The 15,347-nt window shown below is 42.0% G+C and overlaps 1 protein-coding gene across 1 annotated transcript in view; it reads left to right on the top strand.

The window, feature by feature from the left end:
- NUP205 (nucleoporin 205) overlaps window positions 1-15,347 on the top strand; it is a 1,199,422-nt gene that overhangs the window by 1,140,115 nt on the left and 43,960 nt on the right. The window contains 1 exon segment of the mRNA XM_044087173.1: window positions 7,448-7,524. Within this exon segment, the coding sequence (XP_043943108.1) occupies window positions 7,448-7,524 (77 nt within the window).

Here is a 15,347-nt window from a genome sequence, read left to right as displayed (position 1 = left end):
TTTTGGCCAAGACAGCATTGGTTCCTCCTCTTCCTCCTGCATCTAGCCAAGGGCAATCAGTTACCCCACAGGATGGACCTACTCACACAGGACAAGGGACTCCATTACACCCACAGATGTCAACTTTAAACCTGACCCTGTGGATGATAGGTTTTTAATCCCCTTCAGGCACCATTTTTTGAGGATGTGCTTCAAGTTCTGCAGGAGGCCAGAAAACCTACATTTCCAAATGGAAGAGGTTTTTCCATCTGGTGTCAAAAGAAGGATTTACAACCACTTTTAGTGGACACACTAGTGGTTTTGTCCTGTCTGTGTGAATTGATGAAGGATGGGCTGTATTACTCTTCAGTAAAAGCCCATCTTTTCACTATCTCTGCATGTCTGCCTGTGTGTCCACCCTTAGCTTCTAGGTTGGAAGTTAAACTGTTCTTAAAAGACACCCTTCACAAGACCACCAAGGAAATCAGTTTCTCCTCCTTGGGATCTAAATTTTGTTTTGGAAAAACTTACCCTGACCTCATTTGAGCCAACAAGTTCTTCTTCCCTACAACACTGCACATGGAGAACTGTTCTTCTCCTGGCAATTACTTCTCCTAGAAGAGTTTCTGAATTGCAAGCCCTGATGTCTGCCTCCCGCTTCAGTCTTCCATATGGATAGGTTTTCTTTACGTACTAATCCGTCTTTTATGCCCAAGGTGGTCAGTGAGATGCTCTTTGTGTTTCACTGTTGCAGTCATTACATTTGGGTACTCTGTTGGTAGGTTGCCCTCAGTCGGCCTGAATATCAAAGTCTTGGGTCCTGCATCGGTTGCTGTCTCCTCTTCCATGATGTCAGGTCGTCAGGGGTATAAAACATGCAGCCTACAGCATTTTATTCAGTCTTTCTTGCCACGCGGTGCCCGAAGCAAAAGCAGTTCGCAAGTGCCGGTTGTCCAACTCCTGAAATTTTTGCATTCGAGTTTCAGAACCAAAGTCTTCAACTAAAGCTGCTAAGTACTCCGTTGGGGAAACTTTTTCTTGCTCCTTACCGATGTCTGTAAAAGTTAATAATTGCATTACATGTGGGAAGCAAATACCTCATAAAGATTTTCATTCATACTGTATTCCTTGCCTAGGCCTGACCACGACGTACCTTGCTGTCGGTTTTGTGATTTATTTAATCAGTGCACTATCTGTCGTCTGTATATTTTCGCCTGTAAATATTTCGGTTCTTGGTTTAATTATCCAGAAATGTCAGTCATCCGACTACTGGGATTCCAAAAAAACGCAAAGATAAAGACAGAGACAGGCCGTCGAGGACAAAAACTGCCAACGATGCTTCTCCTAAGCCTGTCGCCAATTCGCCGGTACTCAGTGAGGTGCTTTCACAGCCCCTGATACCCGCTACTTCTGATTCACAGGCCTCTACTGAGACCCATTCGGAGATGCTTCAACTATGGAACCCGTGGATGTCTGTACCTTAGATGGGTCCAGAGCAACTGTGCAGGCACCGGCTTCTGAGGGTGTATTCAGGCCTACGGACTTGCATATTAAACCTACGCCTCCTTCTTTACTTAGGCCTAAATCTCGATCCATGTCTAAAAAACTGACGCCCAGGCCACATGCTCAGACCTCTAGGCCTAAAAAACAAATTAGAAGAATGGCTGAAGATCTAATAACTCTAATCAGGGGTAGCCAACCTCCACCCCCCTTCTATGAGGCCTAGGACTGAAGTTGATTATGGATCTTCTGGTCAGGATTCTGTTTTTTCTGATTCTTCTGATGATCTGGATTTGCCCTTATCTACATATGAAGATTCTGATGCAGAAGACTCTATTCCCTCTGCTTCCCCTCCTGAGAATTTTTCTTTTGGGGAAACCTTACATACTCTAAGGGAGCATTTCCACTGGGAAAGCCAGGATTTTTCTGATTCAGAAAAGAGGCTTAGGGATTTCCTTCTCCTACCTCAGCATATGCCTTTAGCTTTTCCTCCTGTACTAGACATTGTTGATGCTTTTTCGGAATCTAGTTTGGCCCCTGATTCCCTGCCTCCTGCTCCCAGAAAACCTGACAATTCCCACAAGTTCATTTTCAAAAATCCTATTGCAGATCCAGAGACTATTCCACAGGGGCCCAAGGGCATTAAGGCTTCTACTGCTAAAAATCCTACCCCTTCTGATAGAGACTCCAGGGCGCTGGATAGATGGGGGTAAGAAGGTTTACACTTCTGCAACCTTGGCCATTAGGGCTTTAAACTGCCAGTTTCATATGTTAAAGTATCAGCAACATGTTATTGGACTGCTTAAACAGAAAATGATGTTGATTCCTGACTGTGTGGAAAATAAAGAATTACAGGATTTAATGCATTCTGCCGAACAAATTGGAAAACGTACTTTGCAATGTGGTTTTGATTCATTAGAGGCCTCTTGCAGGGCTGCTGTTACTGGGTTTGTGCTCAGAAGGCATGCTTGGCTTAAGGAGTAATCTTTGCCTGATCATGTTAAAGCTAAATTGTTGGATGCTCCTTTAAATCAGGACTGCCTGTTTGGCAACAAGGCTGAGGAAGTTCTTAAAAAGATAGAAGATAAAGCTAAATCTATGCAAATCTATGCAAACTGTTGAAAGATTTTTTACAAGTTCAACCTCCTAGATTTAGTAGGCACTGGCCCTCTAAGAATTGGTCCTTTCCAGCCCCTTCCAGGTCTTCTCAAGCCAAACCCAGACACAGCAAAAACCCCAGGTTTCAGTCCCAGGGGACTCGCAGAACTAAGCAGTGGGGGGCCTCCACTTCCAAATCTGGGAATAATAAAACTCCCCCCATGGTAAACTGTCTCAATGACTTCCTTTTAGAATTTCCAAGCACTTATCAACTGACTGCCCCTTTGGGGGAAAGATTGCTCTTCATGCAAAGAACTGGGAACTCATTACCCAGGACAAATTGGTTTTAAATATAGTGTCCCAGAGATACAGATTTCACTTCCACATGTTGCCAGCACCAAGTGGGTGGCCGGACCTACCCCCAAATCAGTGGGCAGAGGCCCAAAAACAAGTACTTTCTCTCTTAAGCATGGGGGCTATTCAACTGGTACTAGAAGAGGAAACGGGACAAGGTTTCTACTCGAGACTTTTCCTGGTACCCAAAAAAGACAATTCATGGCGTCCTATCCTGGACCTGTCTACTCTAAACTCCTTTTTGGAGATTCCAAAATTTAAGATGCTGACTCTTCACCAATTACTTCTTATGATAGGCAAAGATGCCTGGTTGGCAACACTTGATTTAAAAGAAGCATACCTGCACATCCCAATCAGGGAATCTTGCATAAGATACCTACACTTTAAAGCAGGCTACACGCAGTATCAGTTCTCTGCACTGCCTTTTGGCTATCTTCTGCGCCCAGGGTATTCACAAGTGCCTAGCTCCAGTTATTGCATTTTGCAGGCAAAGAAATATTCAAATATACCCATACCTGGATGATTGTCTAATTCAGGCAGAAAGCCAGGACATACTTTTGAATCACCTGGCCTTTGTAAAAAGGGTTCTAACTTGTCTGGGGTACACTATAAATGAAAAGAAATCACACCTGGTACCCTGTCAACAAATTATATTCCTGGGAGCAAGCTTGAATACAACTTCCCAGATGGCTTACCTCACGCCAGAGAAACAAATTCATTTGACAACCTACTTCAAACAAGTGGCCACAAAAATCCTGCTAGCTGCAAGACAAATACTGCAAGCCTTGGGGTTTATGGCCTCCTGCATTCTTCTAATTCCATATGCTAGACTGCATATGAGGAAACTACAGTGTTCTCTAAAAAGCCTATGGTGTCAACCTTCTCAAGACCTAGAAACAATGATTCCTATCATACCTTGCCTACGCCTGGAGTTCCTTTGGTGGGCAGAGGCTTGCCCCCAAAAGAAGGGACTATCTTTCACACCACCCCCTGCTGCCCAAACCCTAACAACAGATGCATCAGACTATGCATGGGGGGGCTCACCTGGCAGGGAAGTGCATTCAGGGCAAATGGAACCCAAGTCAAATGCACCTGCATATCACTCTAATATATGCCTTCGGGCAGATAGCTCAGTACCAACCTATGAACCTATAAAAGAAATGTTAGCTGTACAGAATGCTCTGACAGCCTTCAAGGACCACATTCTTCCAGGACAACTAATGGTAAAGACGGACAACACCACTGTTATGTGGTACATAAACAAGCAAGGGGGTACACATTCTTACCCCCTCTGCAGACTAGCCATGGCATTGTGGAACACAGCCTTGAGCTACCAAGTGCACCTACAAGCTCAATTCCTGCCAGGAAAATTAAATACACTGGCAGACGGACTAAACAGAAAACTCATGGACCCACACGAGTGGAATCTGGAACCAAGGATTTTCAACATGTTGACAAGCAAATGATGGAGCCTAGATATAGACCTGTCTGCCTCTTCCCAGAACTACCAATTGGACAAATTTTACACAAGGACTCCCCACAAACAAGCCTGGAAAGTGGATGCTCTGTCCTTCAGCTGGAAAAACCTATCAGTCTATGCCTTCCCCCCTCTGCCTCTGCTCTCCAAAGTACTACTAAAAATCAAACAGGACAAACCAAGGATGATTTTGATTGCTCCAGACTGGCCGCGCCAACACTGGTACCCCCTCCTGCACAGTGTGTCACGGTTATCTCCATGGCACCTGCCTCAGACTCCTTCCCTGCTGCCTCAGCAGGAGAACCAGATTCTGCAACCTCAGCTTCTAACATTGAACCTTGCAGCCTGGCTAATTACTTAATCTCTCCTTTACCATCCCTCAGCAAACCTGTGATGGATATCATTTTAGAGGCAAGGAGGCCTAGTACTAGAAAATTTTATGCTGAAAAATGGAAAAGATTCTGTGCCTGGAACCAATCTCAAGGGATGAACACAGCAGCGCCCAATTTACCTCAGATTTTACAATACTTAACTGAGATGCTTCACAAGTGCCTGTCTTTTTCCTCCATTAAAATCCACACCTCACCCATTTCGGCTCATTATAACATCAAACCTCCTCTCTTCTCTCATCCACTGCTCAAGCAGTTCCTCAGAGGGGCCAAAATTTTGAGACCACCCAGGAGAGCTCCAACCCCAGCCTGGGACCTTAACTTTGTCTTGGAGAAACTCACTCTACCTCCTTTTGAGCCAGCTGCTACTGCAGACTTAAAAGTTCTTTCTTGGAAAACAGCTTTCCTTTTAGCAATCACTTCAGTTAGAAGGATATCTGAATTACAGGCCCTTATGGCAGAGGAGCCTTTCATCATCTTTCATGCGGACAGGGTGTCACTCAGAACCAATCCATCCTTCATGCCCAAGGTGGTATCCAGTGTGGCTCTTAGTCCATTCATTTGCCAACCTTCTTTCCCAATCCACAGAATAAAGGGGAATGGATACTGCATTCCTTAGCTGTGCGCAGACAACTTAGATTCTACTTGTACAGGACAAAACCTCAAAGGAAATCTGAACAACTGCTGGTGGCATTTGCTGCAGGGGCAGAGGGAAGGCTATTTCAAAGCAAACCATTTCTAAATGGATAAGCCATTGCATTAATTTCTGCTATAAGCATCATGGAAAACCTATTTCCCAGGGGATCAGACTTTACTCCACCAGGGCTGCATCTACCTCTACAGCCTTTCTCAGAGGCGTCCCTACCAGGGACATCCTAGAAGCTGCTATCTGGAGTTCTGTACATACTTTCACCAAGCATTATCATTGGCAATTTTCTCTAAATCCAGAGCTGGCTTTGCCACTGCAGTCTTGCAGGGCCTTATAGCTGGCCCTAATGCTATCTAAATTCCTCCTCCCAACCATAGCTTTGGGAATCTACCCAAATGTAATGACTGCAACAGTGAAACATGTAGAACATAGTACAGTTGTGTACACTTACCATAAATGTAGATGTTCAAGTGTATTCACTGTTGCAGTCCTAGTTACCCTCCCTCCAGCCCCCTAACTTCTTTTGGCTATACCTCTACTTTCCTTTACTATGCTTAAAAGCCTTTTTGGTGTATTTGCTTTTTTGTTGGAGGTATATCTTTGTACTTTTGTATTTAATTGCTTCCCATTTGGGGGGCACCTGACATCTGGGGCAAGAAAAACAGATGTAATGGCGTCGGCTGCATGTTTTATACCCCTGACGACCTGATGTTATGGAAGAAGGGACAGCAACCAACGCAGGACCCAAGACTTTGTTAATCAGGCCAACTGAGGGCTACCTGCAAGCAGATAACCCAAATGTAATGACTGCAACAGTGAATACACTCAAACATCTACATTTATGGTAAGTGTGCACAACTGTACTTTTTCTAGTTTCAAGAAAAGATGGACCCTGGAGTCCTGCCTGGGCTTTTCAACACTAAAATTCCTGAGTGCAAAACAATGCTAAGTCTTCCAACACTGATCCTCCTCTTTATGACGAGAGTTGTCATGATAACATGGGGTCATGAGGGATGCCTGCCTTCATATTCCCTGTTTACAAGGACCACAGGCATTTCTTCTAGTCCCTGAAGATGTGCACCACTACCAGTTCACCTGTTTGCCCTTCAGGCTTTCCCCTGCTTCCTTTAGCAGATATTTAGATGCCTGACCACCTCAGATCCAGGGAAACTTATTCATGTGTACCCCTAGATGGCTGTGACTGCCGAGCTCAGACAACTTCCCAGCACAAGCAATGGAATATCTCTTCTCCTTTCTAACCAGTGTAGGTATTTCATCAGTTGGCAGAGGTTCATACTGTTTTCTCCTCACAGAAGGATGGTCTTAGGAGCAGTGCTGGACATTGCTCTATCTAGTGTGTTCTTCCCTAAGCAGAAAGTGATTCTTCTGAACTCCTTTTTCCAAAAGTCCACCAGAAGGTCCAGCCTGCCATCCAGGAAATTTTGAGAAATCTAGGCTAAATCTAGGTTGTTATGGTTTACTTCAGTGAATCAGGAGTTACCAAGAGATTTATCTTTATTAACCTGTGTTTCCCAGAATGGACCAATATCGATTTGTGGATGGGAAGAATTGTTAGAAAAATGCTGATCAGTTTCTAGAAGGTATGAAGTTGCAGTTGCATAAGCTTTTTTGAAACATTAAACATCATTGTATTTTTTGTTTTTGAAATGTTTTGTATTTTAACCCAGGTTGAGCCTGAAATTGGTTAGTATTGATAAGTGCACTACCCAGGTATAGACAAACAAGAAGTACTTTTTTCATTCAGAATTGTATTGTAATGGATATTTCGACATTTTCACTTATGTTATGAACTAGTAAGAAAATACTTGCTTCAGAGCAGTTATTCCATTCTTTTCCTTGAGTATTTTCCAGCACACATTTATTTTCTGTAATTGCGGTTCAGTATAGTTTAGATTGTTGATTGAAGAAGCTCTGATAATCTCCAGTTTATCTGACTAGTCTAAGTAGAAGTGTTAATTAGTAATATTTTTGTTTTCTTAGATTCTTACAGTGTGGAATTAAGCAGTGAAGGAAGGAACTTTGGAATGAGTCGAATTACCCAGCAGGACATTGATCAGGTAGGATAGAGGACAAATGGCCAACCTTGACTTGTATTTGTGGAACTTAGTCCATAACCAGCAAATGATTGTACATGAGAAATTGGGCAAAATGTGATAGTACCATAAAGGAATCACAGTGTGTGTTGACCACATTGATATAGATGTCAAAACTTGATAGCCATGCTGTAGTTAGATGCTGTTGCTTGGCGAATATGTTAACCAAGGGAAGGTGGTCTGAGTATATCTGTTCATCGGATATTCATGTGGAAAGTTTTACCTGGCCCTAGCCTCCTGTAATCCAGCTTTACCTAATACTAGTAAGGAAAGGAGGAGTTTTTTCCCACTGCCACATTAGAGGCTGCACTCAGAATCTGAATTCATGCTTTACATCATTGTTTTATCTTTGCAACATGGCTGTCAGGACCTCTCCCCAAAGTTTTTTCATTGTTATTTTACATATTTAATGTATTTTTGTCATTCAGGTGTGAAAAAAAAGTTTTACAGTCCTGTTTGAGGACAGGAAATAGCAAAACAAGATCACTCCATGCTATGGCCTGATATCTCATCCAGACATTTGCTAGAACTTTAGTGTAGGCACACAGCGATAGAAAATGCTGTTCTGTATCAGTTGCTGAAGTTGATGAGGAAAGATTTGCAGATACCTTGTTAATGACCGTTAAGAATCTTACCTCAGAGTTGCATAGCTCAAGTGAATTTGTAACAATAACGCTGCTCTTAATGGTACCAAAAAAAGCTCTGTGCCAGTCAGCAGGAGTTCTAAACATTTCTTGTATCCCTAAGGACCTTTAAGGCAGAGATGAATCAAGCAACCCTGTCCATTTGGTCTGATCTCCTTTCTGGCATGTTGACCTAAACAAGCCAAGAGAGAGGGAATGTGTTTGTATTCATTTGCATGCAGGTGGTGCCCACCTGATAATTAGATCTATACATCATATCCTTGATGGGTCACATGCATGGGAAGTAAAAGTTTTGGCAAACTCATTTATTTCCTCTTCTGGAGTTATGGATTTATTAGCACTGTCTCAGTCTGTCTGATCATATGGAAATAGAGCACTTTGAGATCAAGAGAATGTGGTACTCGCAGTCTTGGTGCAGCAGGACATGAAGGATTCAGAGGCAGGTTTATTCTCTGTCTCATGTTGAGGGAATAGTCCTACATGCCTTCCCAATGTTCCTGTAGAGTCCATGTATCACTACTAAGTTAATTGCAGAAAGATCAAAACTAATTTGCATTCTTTGTGACTTCAGGGCATCAGGTCCCCTATTCAAAGGCACTTCCTAGTTTTAGCAGAGGGGGAATGCTCATGGTTGGGGTGACAGCCAGTTCCACCTTGAGAGGCCTAGTTGCTTCTGTAGGCCCACTTAACCTAACAAGCCTTCTTGCTGGGTTGTCTGGAGTGAGTAAGTGATCTAAGTCATTCGTTCATTCCTTTGGTTTGGTAACTGAGGTAGCGCACTGATCCAAATGGATCTATTTCGGTCTCAGCCTGGACAAATATAAATGACAGTAGACAAGCAAGTTAACAAGAATTATACAATAAAGGCTCTTTTCTATTCCAAAGTAAGTACCCTTGTTGGACAGCCCAACTGGCATGCTCGTTCTTAATCGAGCATATACCAATAGAAAAAACTCCTGCCCCTGAATTATCACTGCGCAGCCAGATTTTTTGTTGGCGTGTTCGTAGTAACAGCTGGGGATAGAGCAGAAATATGAGAAGGATCAGGTACATTCTGTAAAACATAATAAACAGAAACATGCCTGATTTTCCTTGTATTTTTGCTCTAGCCCTCCTAACATTTTTGATTTTTTTAAACAAAGAAAACATTATTCCCATGTGCATGCACTGTACATCAGCATACAGAAGACATCACAAACGAAGACTAAAGATAACATTATTTAAGTAAATGTTTTCTTAATTAATATCATTGTGTATTAGCAATAACTCACTCCTGGATATGGATATCACAGGATTTACCTACAGTTGGCTTTTGTTTAATCATTTGGGCTTCACCCTCATGATCAAACACTGCCAATCGTAGATAAATCCTGTGATACCCACCACTAATTGTGGGTTATTGCTAAAGTATTATGAATACAAACAAAATGTTGTATGAAGATGGCAAGGACTCCATAACAGTAATAATAAAGTGCACAGTATAAGGGACAATAGGAAGGGATGGTTAGAGTAAAGAGGGAAAAAGAAGAAAGTGAAATAATGAAGGGACAGAGCACAAAGCATGAAAGATAGCAAAAGTAAGTCAGGTAAGGGCACAAAAACATTAACTGTGTACAATATATCCAGTCTAGAAGAGAAGTTGCATGTTAGTGTATGAAAATAACTGGACGAAGACAAAGGTACCTGACTGGTGAAGAAGAGTGGAGAATTAGGTGATTTTTTTCCAAAGGGAAATAGTTTGCAAATTGATTCAGACTTGAGATGATTTTGTTAATCTAAGAATGAAATAAAGGGCTAGCCAAGGAACATTTGACCAAGCAGAGTTATTTTGGGCAGTGCAAGAGGCTGTCCATTTAGGTGGAAAGGTACTTGATACTACCCTGTTAAGTCAAAATTATAAATCATCCTGATCTCTCCAAGGCATCTGTACAAGTCACTCTGGAACTTTATTTCATGGTCATTGTACATGGCTTAGCAGTTTCTATCCAGCAAAACCATGTAGAGGTTGGGTTTATGACCCACCACTAACTAGTTGAACAGTTTGAAAGGAGTGCTGCATCTCTGCCCACTTTTGTGGAACCCCTCCCTTCCATGGACTGTGAACGGCATGACAAACCGGCTTAATTTTCCTAACTGAACTTGTTGGTTCTGCAGCACTTGCATTTATGTTTATTATTTAGTTGTCTTGGAAAACCCATTTTTGTTGGCCATCACCTCTGCTCACAGGATATCAGAGCTGTTGCCCATCTTTTAGGGGACCCTATCCCATCTTTTGTAATGATGGGCAGTCTTTTCACAAAAGTCATTTCTGAATTGTCCCTGACCTTACTTCATTCATCTCTATTTATTGTTTCGAGACAGAAACCAGGTCTCCTACATGAGCACTCCTAGTTCACCATTTACCTGAAGTCTGTGTGTGAGACGAGGAAAACTTAGCAGTGTGTGTTTTCCCAGCGAAGAGCATGCTGGTAGTTGATGTGCAAACTGTGCACGTGGATTAATAAATTACAAAGGAATGAAATTTACATTGCATGAAAGCAGTGAGCTTTACTACAGTGTAACAGTGTTTGTACATTCATGAACAAATTAAAGAATGGGAATATGTGCTAGGTGAACAGTTGGTGGGGAATTAAATGTTAGGTAAGTAAGAGCGGAAAGCACTTATATTGAGAGATTTCACTGGGATGATTTAGGAGGACCTTTCAACTGTACTGCAGCATGCAAATTTCTAATGTCAGGGCAAATGAATTCCAGGCAAGCTGTTTGTATGTAAATAAGAACAAAGTGAGAGAGCTATTCTGAGGGAATTCCCTTTCTTGCAGTCTCCAAATTCTCAGTATTTTTGGGAGCATGTAATACACTCAATAGCATACCAACGAATTTTTCTTAACATTAAAGTTTTGTCCTTTTTCCGCTTTTGTGTGGGGAAGTTACCTCCAAGGTTTGTCGAAAAGTTGTTTTGGCTGTTTTAAGTTGGCACTTGGTAATAAAGCTGTATGGATCCCAGAAACTACTGTCCCATCAGTCTGACCAGCCTTATCTGCAAGGCCATGGAGTGTATTATCATGGAACATATAAACAAAGACATTGGCAACCTTCAAACACTGGACCCCACCCAGTTTGGGTTCGTGAAGGGCCGATCTTATCTCATGAACCTGATTGACTTCTTCGAATCAGTCTCCAGAGCCATGAACAAGGGTAAGGTGGTCCACACAGCCTATCTAGACCTTGCCAAGGCCTTTGACACCATCCCCCACTCTGGAATCATAGATAAACTTACTAAGCTGGGCATTAATCCCTACGTCACCCAATGGGTTGCTAACTGGCTTACTGATAGAACCCACACTGTAAAAGTAGCTGACTCCAAATCCAGCTCCAGACAAGTGCAGTTCCTCAGGGTTCAGTCCTGCAACAGCTCTTGTTTGGCATCTACTTCTCTGAAGTACAGGCCAACACTAAGGGACTCTGGCTAACAAAGTTTACAGATGACTGCAAACAGGGAGCCATTATTGAATCCCCAAATGATGTGGATACTCTACAAAAGGACCTTACAGAAACAGGTGCTTGGTGCCAGAGCCATGGGCTCAAGCTCAATGCCAAGAAATGTATAGTTATCTCCTTTGGGAAAAAACATGTATCCGTGAATTACCATATAGGTGGCAGTACACTAAACACCAAAAGTGTTTTAAGAGACTTAGGGACACAGGTGGACAGTGGTCTCACCTTCGATAACCACATCATCACAACAGTCAGGAAATCCTTCTATGTGGCACACCTCATCACTAAGGGCTTTTCATCCAGAAAAAAGGAGGTCATTGTCCCACTGTACTCATCCCTCATTAGACCCATTATAGAATACAATGCCCCGTTTGGTATGTACTTCTCAAAACATCTGCAACAACTGGAAAGGCCGTAGAAATACCTCACTAAAAGAATCACAGGCCAAAAGCAGATGCCCTACGCTGACCGCCTTAAACTCCAGCTATACTCTGTCACATATTGTCTACTCCGAGGCAGTCTCTGCTTAACATACAAGGCCATGTCAAACCCAGAGCTGTTGGACATGCTACACTTAAAGAAATTCCAATCCCTCAGAGCCCCACGCTCCAGGGATCTAAACCTTGTCATCACAATAAACAAAACATGCTGGAGGGGTAGGTTCCTGACCCAGAGACTCCCCAGACTCTGGAATAAATTGCTCATACACGTCAAGCAGAGTGCCTCTTTGGCCCTCTTCAAAAGGAACCTTGACGATTGGATGGGAGAAAGGAAATTCACCCCGGGGATCATGTCAGTCGCCCTGCTAGACACAGGGGTCCAAGGAAGTAAATAGTGTGGGAAGAAATAGCCAAGGAATTGTTATGACTAGGCTTGTACAGGCCCTAGGGCTGATAGCCTAGTACCAACCTATGAACCTATGTTGCGCAATGTATAAATGAAGGTATGGCATCAAGTCCAAGAAGTCATTGTTCCATTGTATTTGGCATTCATCAGACCTATCATTGATTACAATGGCCCCTTTGGTACGTACCCAACCAGGCATATTCAACAATTGGAATGTCTGCAGAGGTTCCTCACTAAAAGAATACAGGGTGCAAGTAAAATGTCCTCTGCGGACCTCCTCAAGGCCCTATCCTTGTATTCTGCTCCTACAGGCTTTAGAGGGGAAATATATGCCTGGCATACAGGGCATTCTCAGACCCCACTCTGATAGATCTCCTGCATATCCACAAAACGAACAGCACCAGAATTACCCATTCTAAAGACTTAATCTTTGTCTGTGATATAAATAGGACCTGCTAGAGAAATGGGAATATATTATCCCAGAGACTACCTTGTCTATGCTGCAGGCACCCCGTCCATGTGAATCAGAGTTCCTCCCTAACCCAAGTCAAGTGCAGCTTGGACAATTGGGTGAAGAACAGGAAATTCAGCCCTGGTTTGGCACCTGTCTCTCTAATGGACACAGGCAAACCTGTAAATGGTTCATCTCCTAGACCCCTGCTTACGCTTATCAAGGGTATCAGAACTTGTCAGAGATTTGGGATGCATGCTTTTCTTAAAAAGGCCCTTGTGGTTGTTAGCCTAGTAAACACCTATGAACCTATTAAACGATCATGTATGACATAAGCAGTCAATCATTTATATAAATGAAAACAAACCATATTGACATATTTTCAGTTGCAAACATTATACATCATGTATAATCTAGCCAGTCATTGTCGGTCAAACATTACATAGCTCATTCAGATCCTACCTTTTAAACTTCATTCTTCTCCCAAAACGTTATTCTGCATGTATTGTTCCCACAGTTTCCATTTTTATGTGTTGTCTGTGGGTCTATATTACGAGATCGAAAAGACCGGAAAGCGAATGGCTTAAACATCGAAAATGCTGTACCTCAAAGTCGTTCTTGTAGGGGGCACACACACACACACACACACAAATTATATATACCAACTCCGAGATCGCACTACAATGAGGAAAGGGCAAATATTCTGATCTTCACTGTGCCATGATCTCACAAAAAACGCATCAATGAATGGCATTTCTGATGTTAAAGCTGTTTGATTTCATGATAGGAACCCGTCATCTGCACCTACCCTTTTCTAAAGATCCAATTTCCAGTTTTTTTTCCTCTGTTACTATATTCACCACTTCTATTACAGTTGATTTAGACTTTGATTTTCATTTTCTAGTAATTGCCTTTTTGGCAGCCACCATAATTAGACTCAGCAAGGCATTATTTATATCTAGGCAATTCTGATTCTGTATTTTAGCTCAAAAATACTTTCCTTAGTTATACCAATTTGCTCACTCAGTATGTCTAATGGGGTAGACTGCAGGGAATTTTTAAAGTCTGCCAACTCATTACTCTCCCAGAGAGTATGTTCCCAGTTACTGTTTCTTCACCATCCCATCTCCAACATTTGCTGTCTACCTGAGGAAAAATTCTTTGGAGTCTATTCGGGATATAAAAATACCTATATAAAGACTTCCAAGCAAAGATCCTAAATCATCTAGACTTTGTTGCATATTTGGGAGACATACGTATATCCCTCTATTGTTTCTTTGTAATTTGCTTATCCAGTCTTGCTCCCCAATCCTTTCTAACCTCCTCTGATTCTTACAGTTGTCATGCAGTATTTTATATGATCTACTAATTATCCCTTTTTAATAGCAGCTTCTACTAAAAACTCTACAGTGCTGGTCTTTCACTTAGGATTCCCGTATTTCTTTCTCTTTGCCTATACTCTGATATCAATCATTGATAGGGAAGGCAGTCCCTAGCCTGCAGTCCAAATAAATTCTTGGCCTCTTCCCATTCTGTTACCTTTCCCCTCTCTAATTATTTGTTCCCAATACTTTGGTTCCTTCCCAATTTTCACCAGCAAGTTCCAGCCCCCTCTTGCCTATTGTCAGTATCCCTAATTGCAGTTATGCCTATTGGCAGAACTTCCTTTCTCCATTCCAATGTTAACTTGGTTCTTAGACTACTTTCTGCTATTTTATGAATGTAATATTCTGTATGGCTATTGTTATTCTTGAGGATCTACATCCAAACTCCCAGTCTGTCCTTGTTGAGTTTACCCCCAGTTTCTTCATAATCCCTTTCCATTTTGAATTATAGCTTTCTGCTTGTGCTGTGTAGAAGCCTTAACTGTGTAGCTCTGAAATCCCCCTTCAAATCAGGTAATCCAAAACCACCTTGTTCTGTTGAAAGAATCAGCTTATCCCACTTGACTCTTGCCATCTTCACTTCCCAGATAAAATCCTTTAGCTCTTTATTAATTGTTATGTACAACTTCTCCTTTGGTTGATATAAATATGCCTGTCCTTTGTATAAAATGAAAGGGACTAAAAACCTTTTGACTGCTTGTATTTTGCTATCTATAGCCAGAAAACAGATCTTCATTTCTCAGTTTTTGTATTTTCTTTTGTTTAGTCTATTCCCACATATCCTTGGTTGCCACAACAGAATCATTTTTAATCCGTACTACTAAGTAGTTCATTTTTTTTCAGTAAGTATGGATATCGCTGAATCAATTTGTGTGTGGGTATGTAATTTACAGCTATTGCCTTTGTTTAGCTTCATTAATTTTGTATCCTGAAAAGATTTGAAACTGACTTTGCTTGGTATTT

The sequence above is a fragment of the Protopterus annectens genome, chromosome 11.part0 (genome assembly GCF_019279795.1).
Source record: "Protopterus annectens isolate FY-2018-M chromosome 11.part0, PAN1.0, whole genome shotgun sequence".
NCBI lineage: Eukaryota > Metazoa > Chordata > Ceratodontiformes > Protopteridae > Protopterus > Protopterus annectens.
This window is presented reverse-complemented; position numbering and strand designations above follow the sequence as displayed.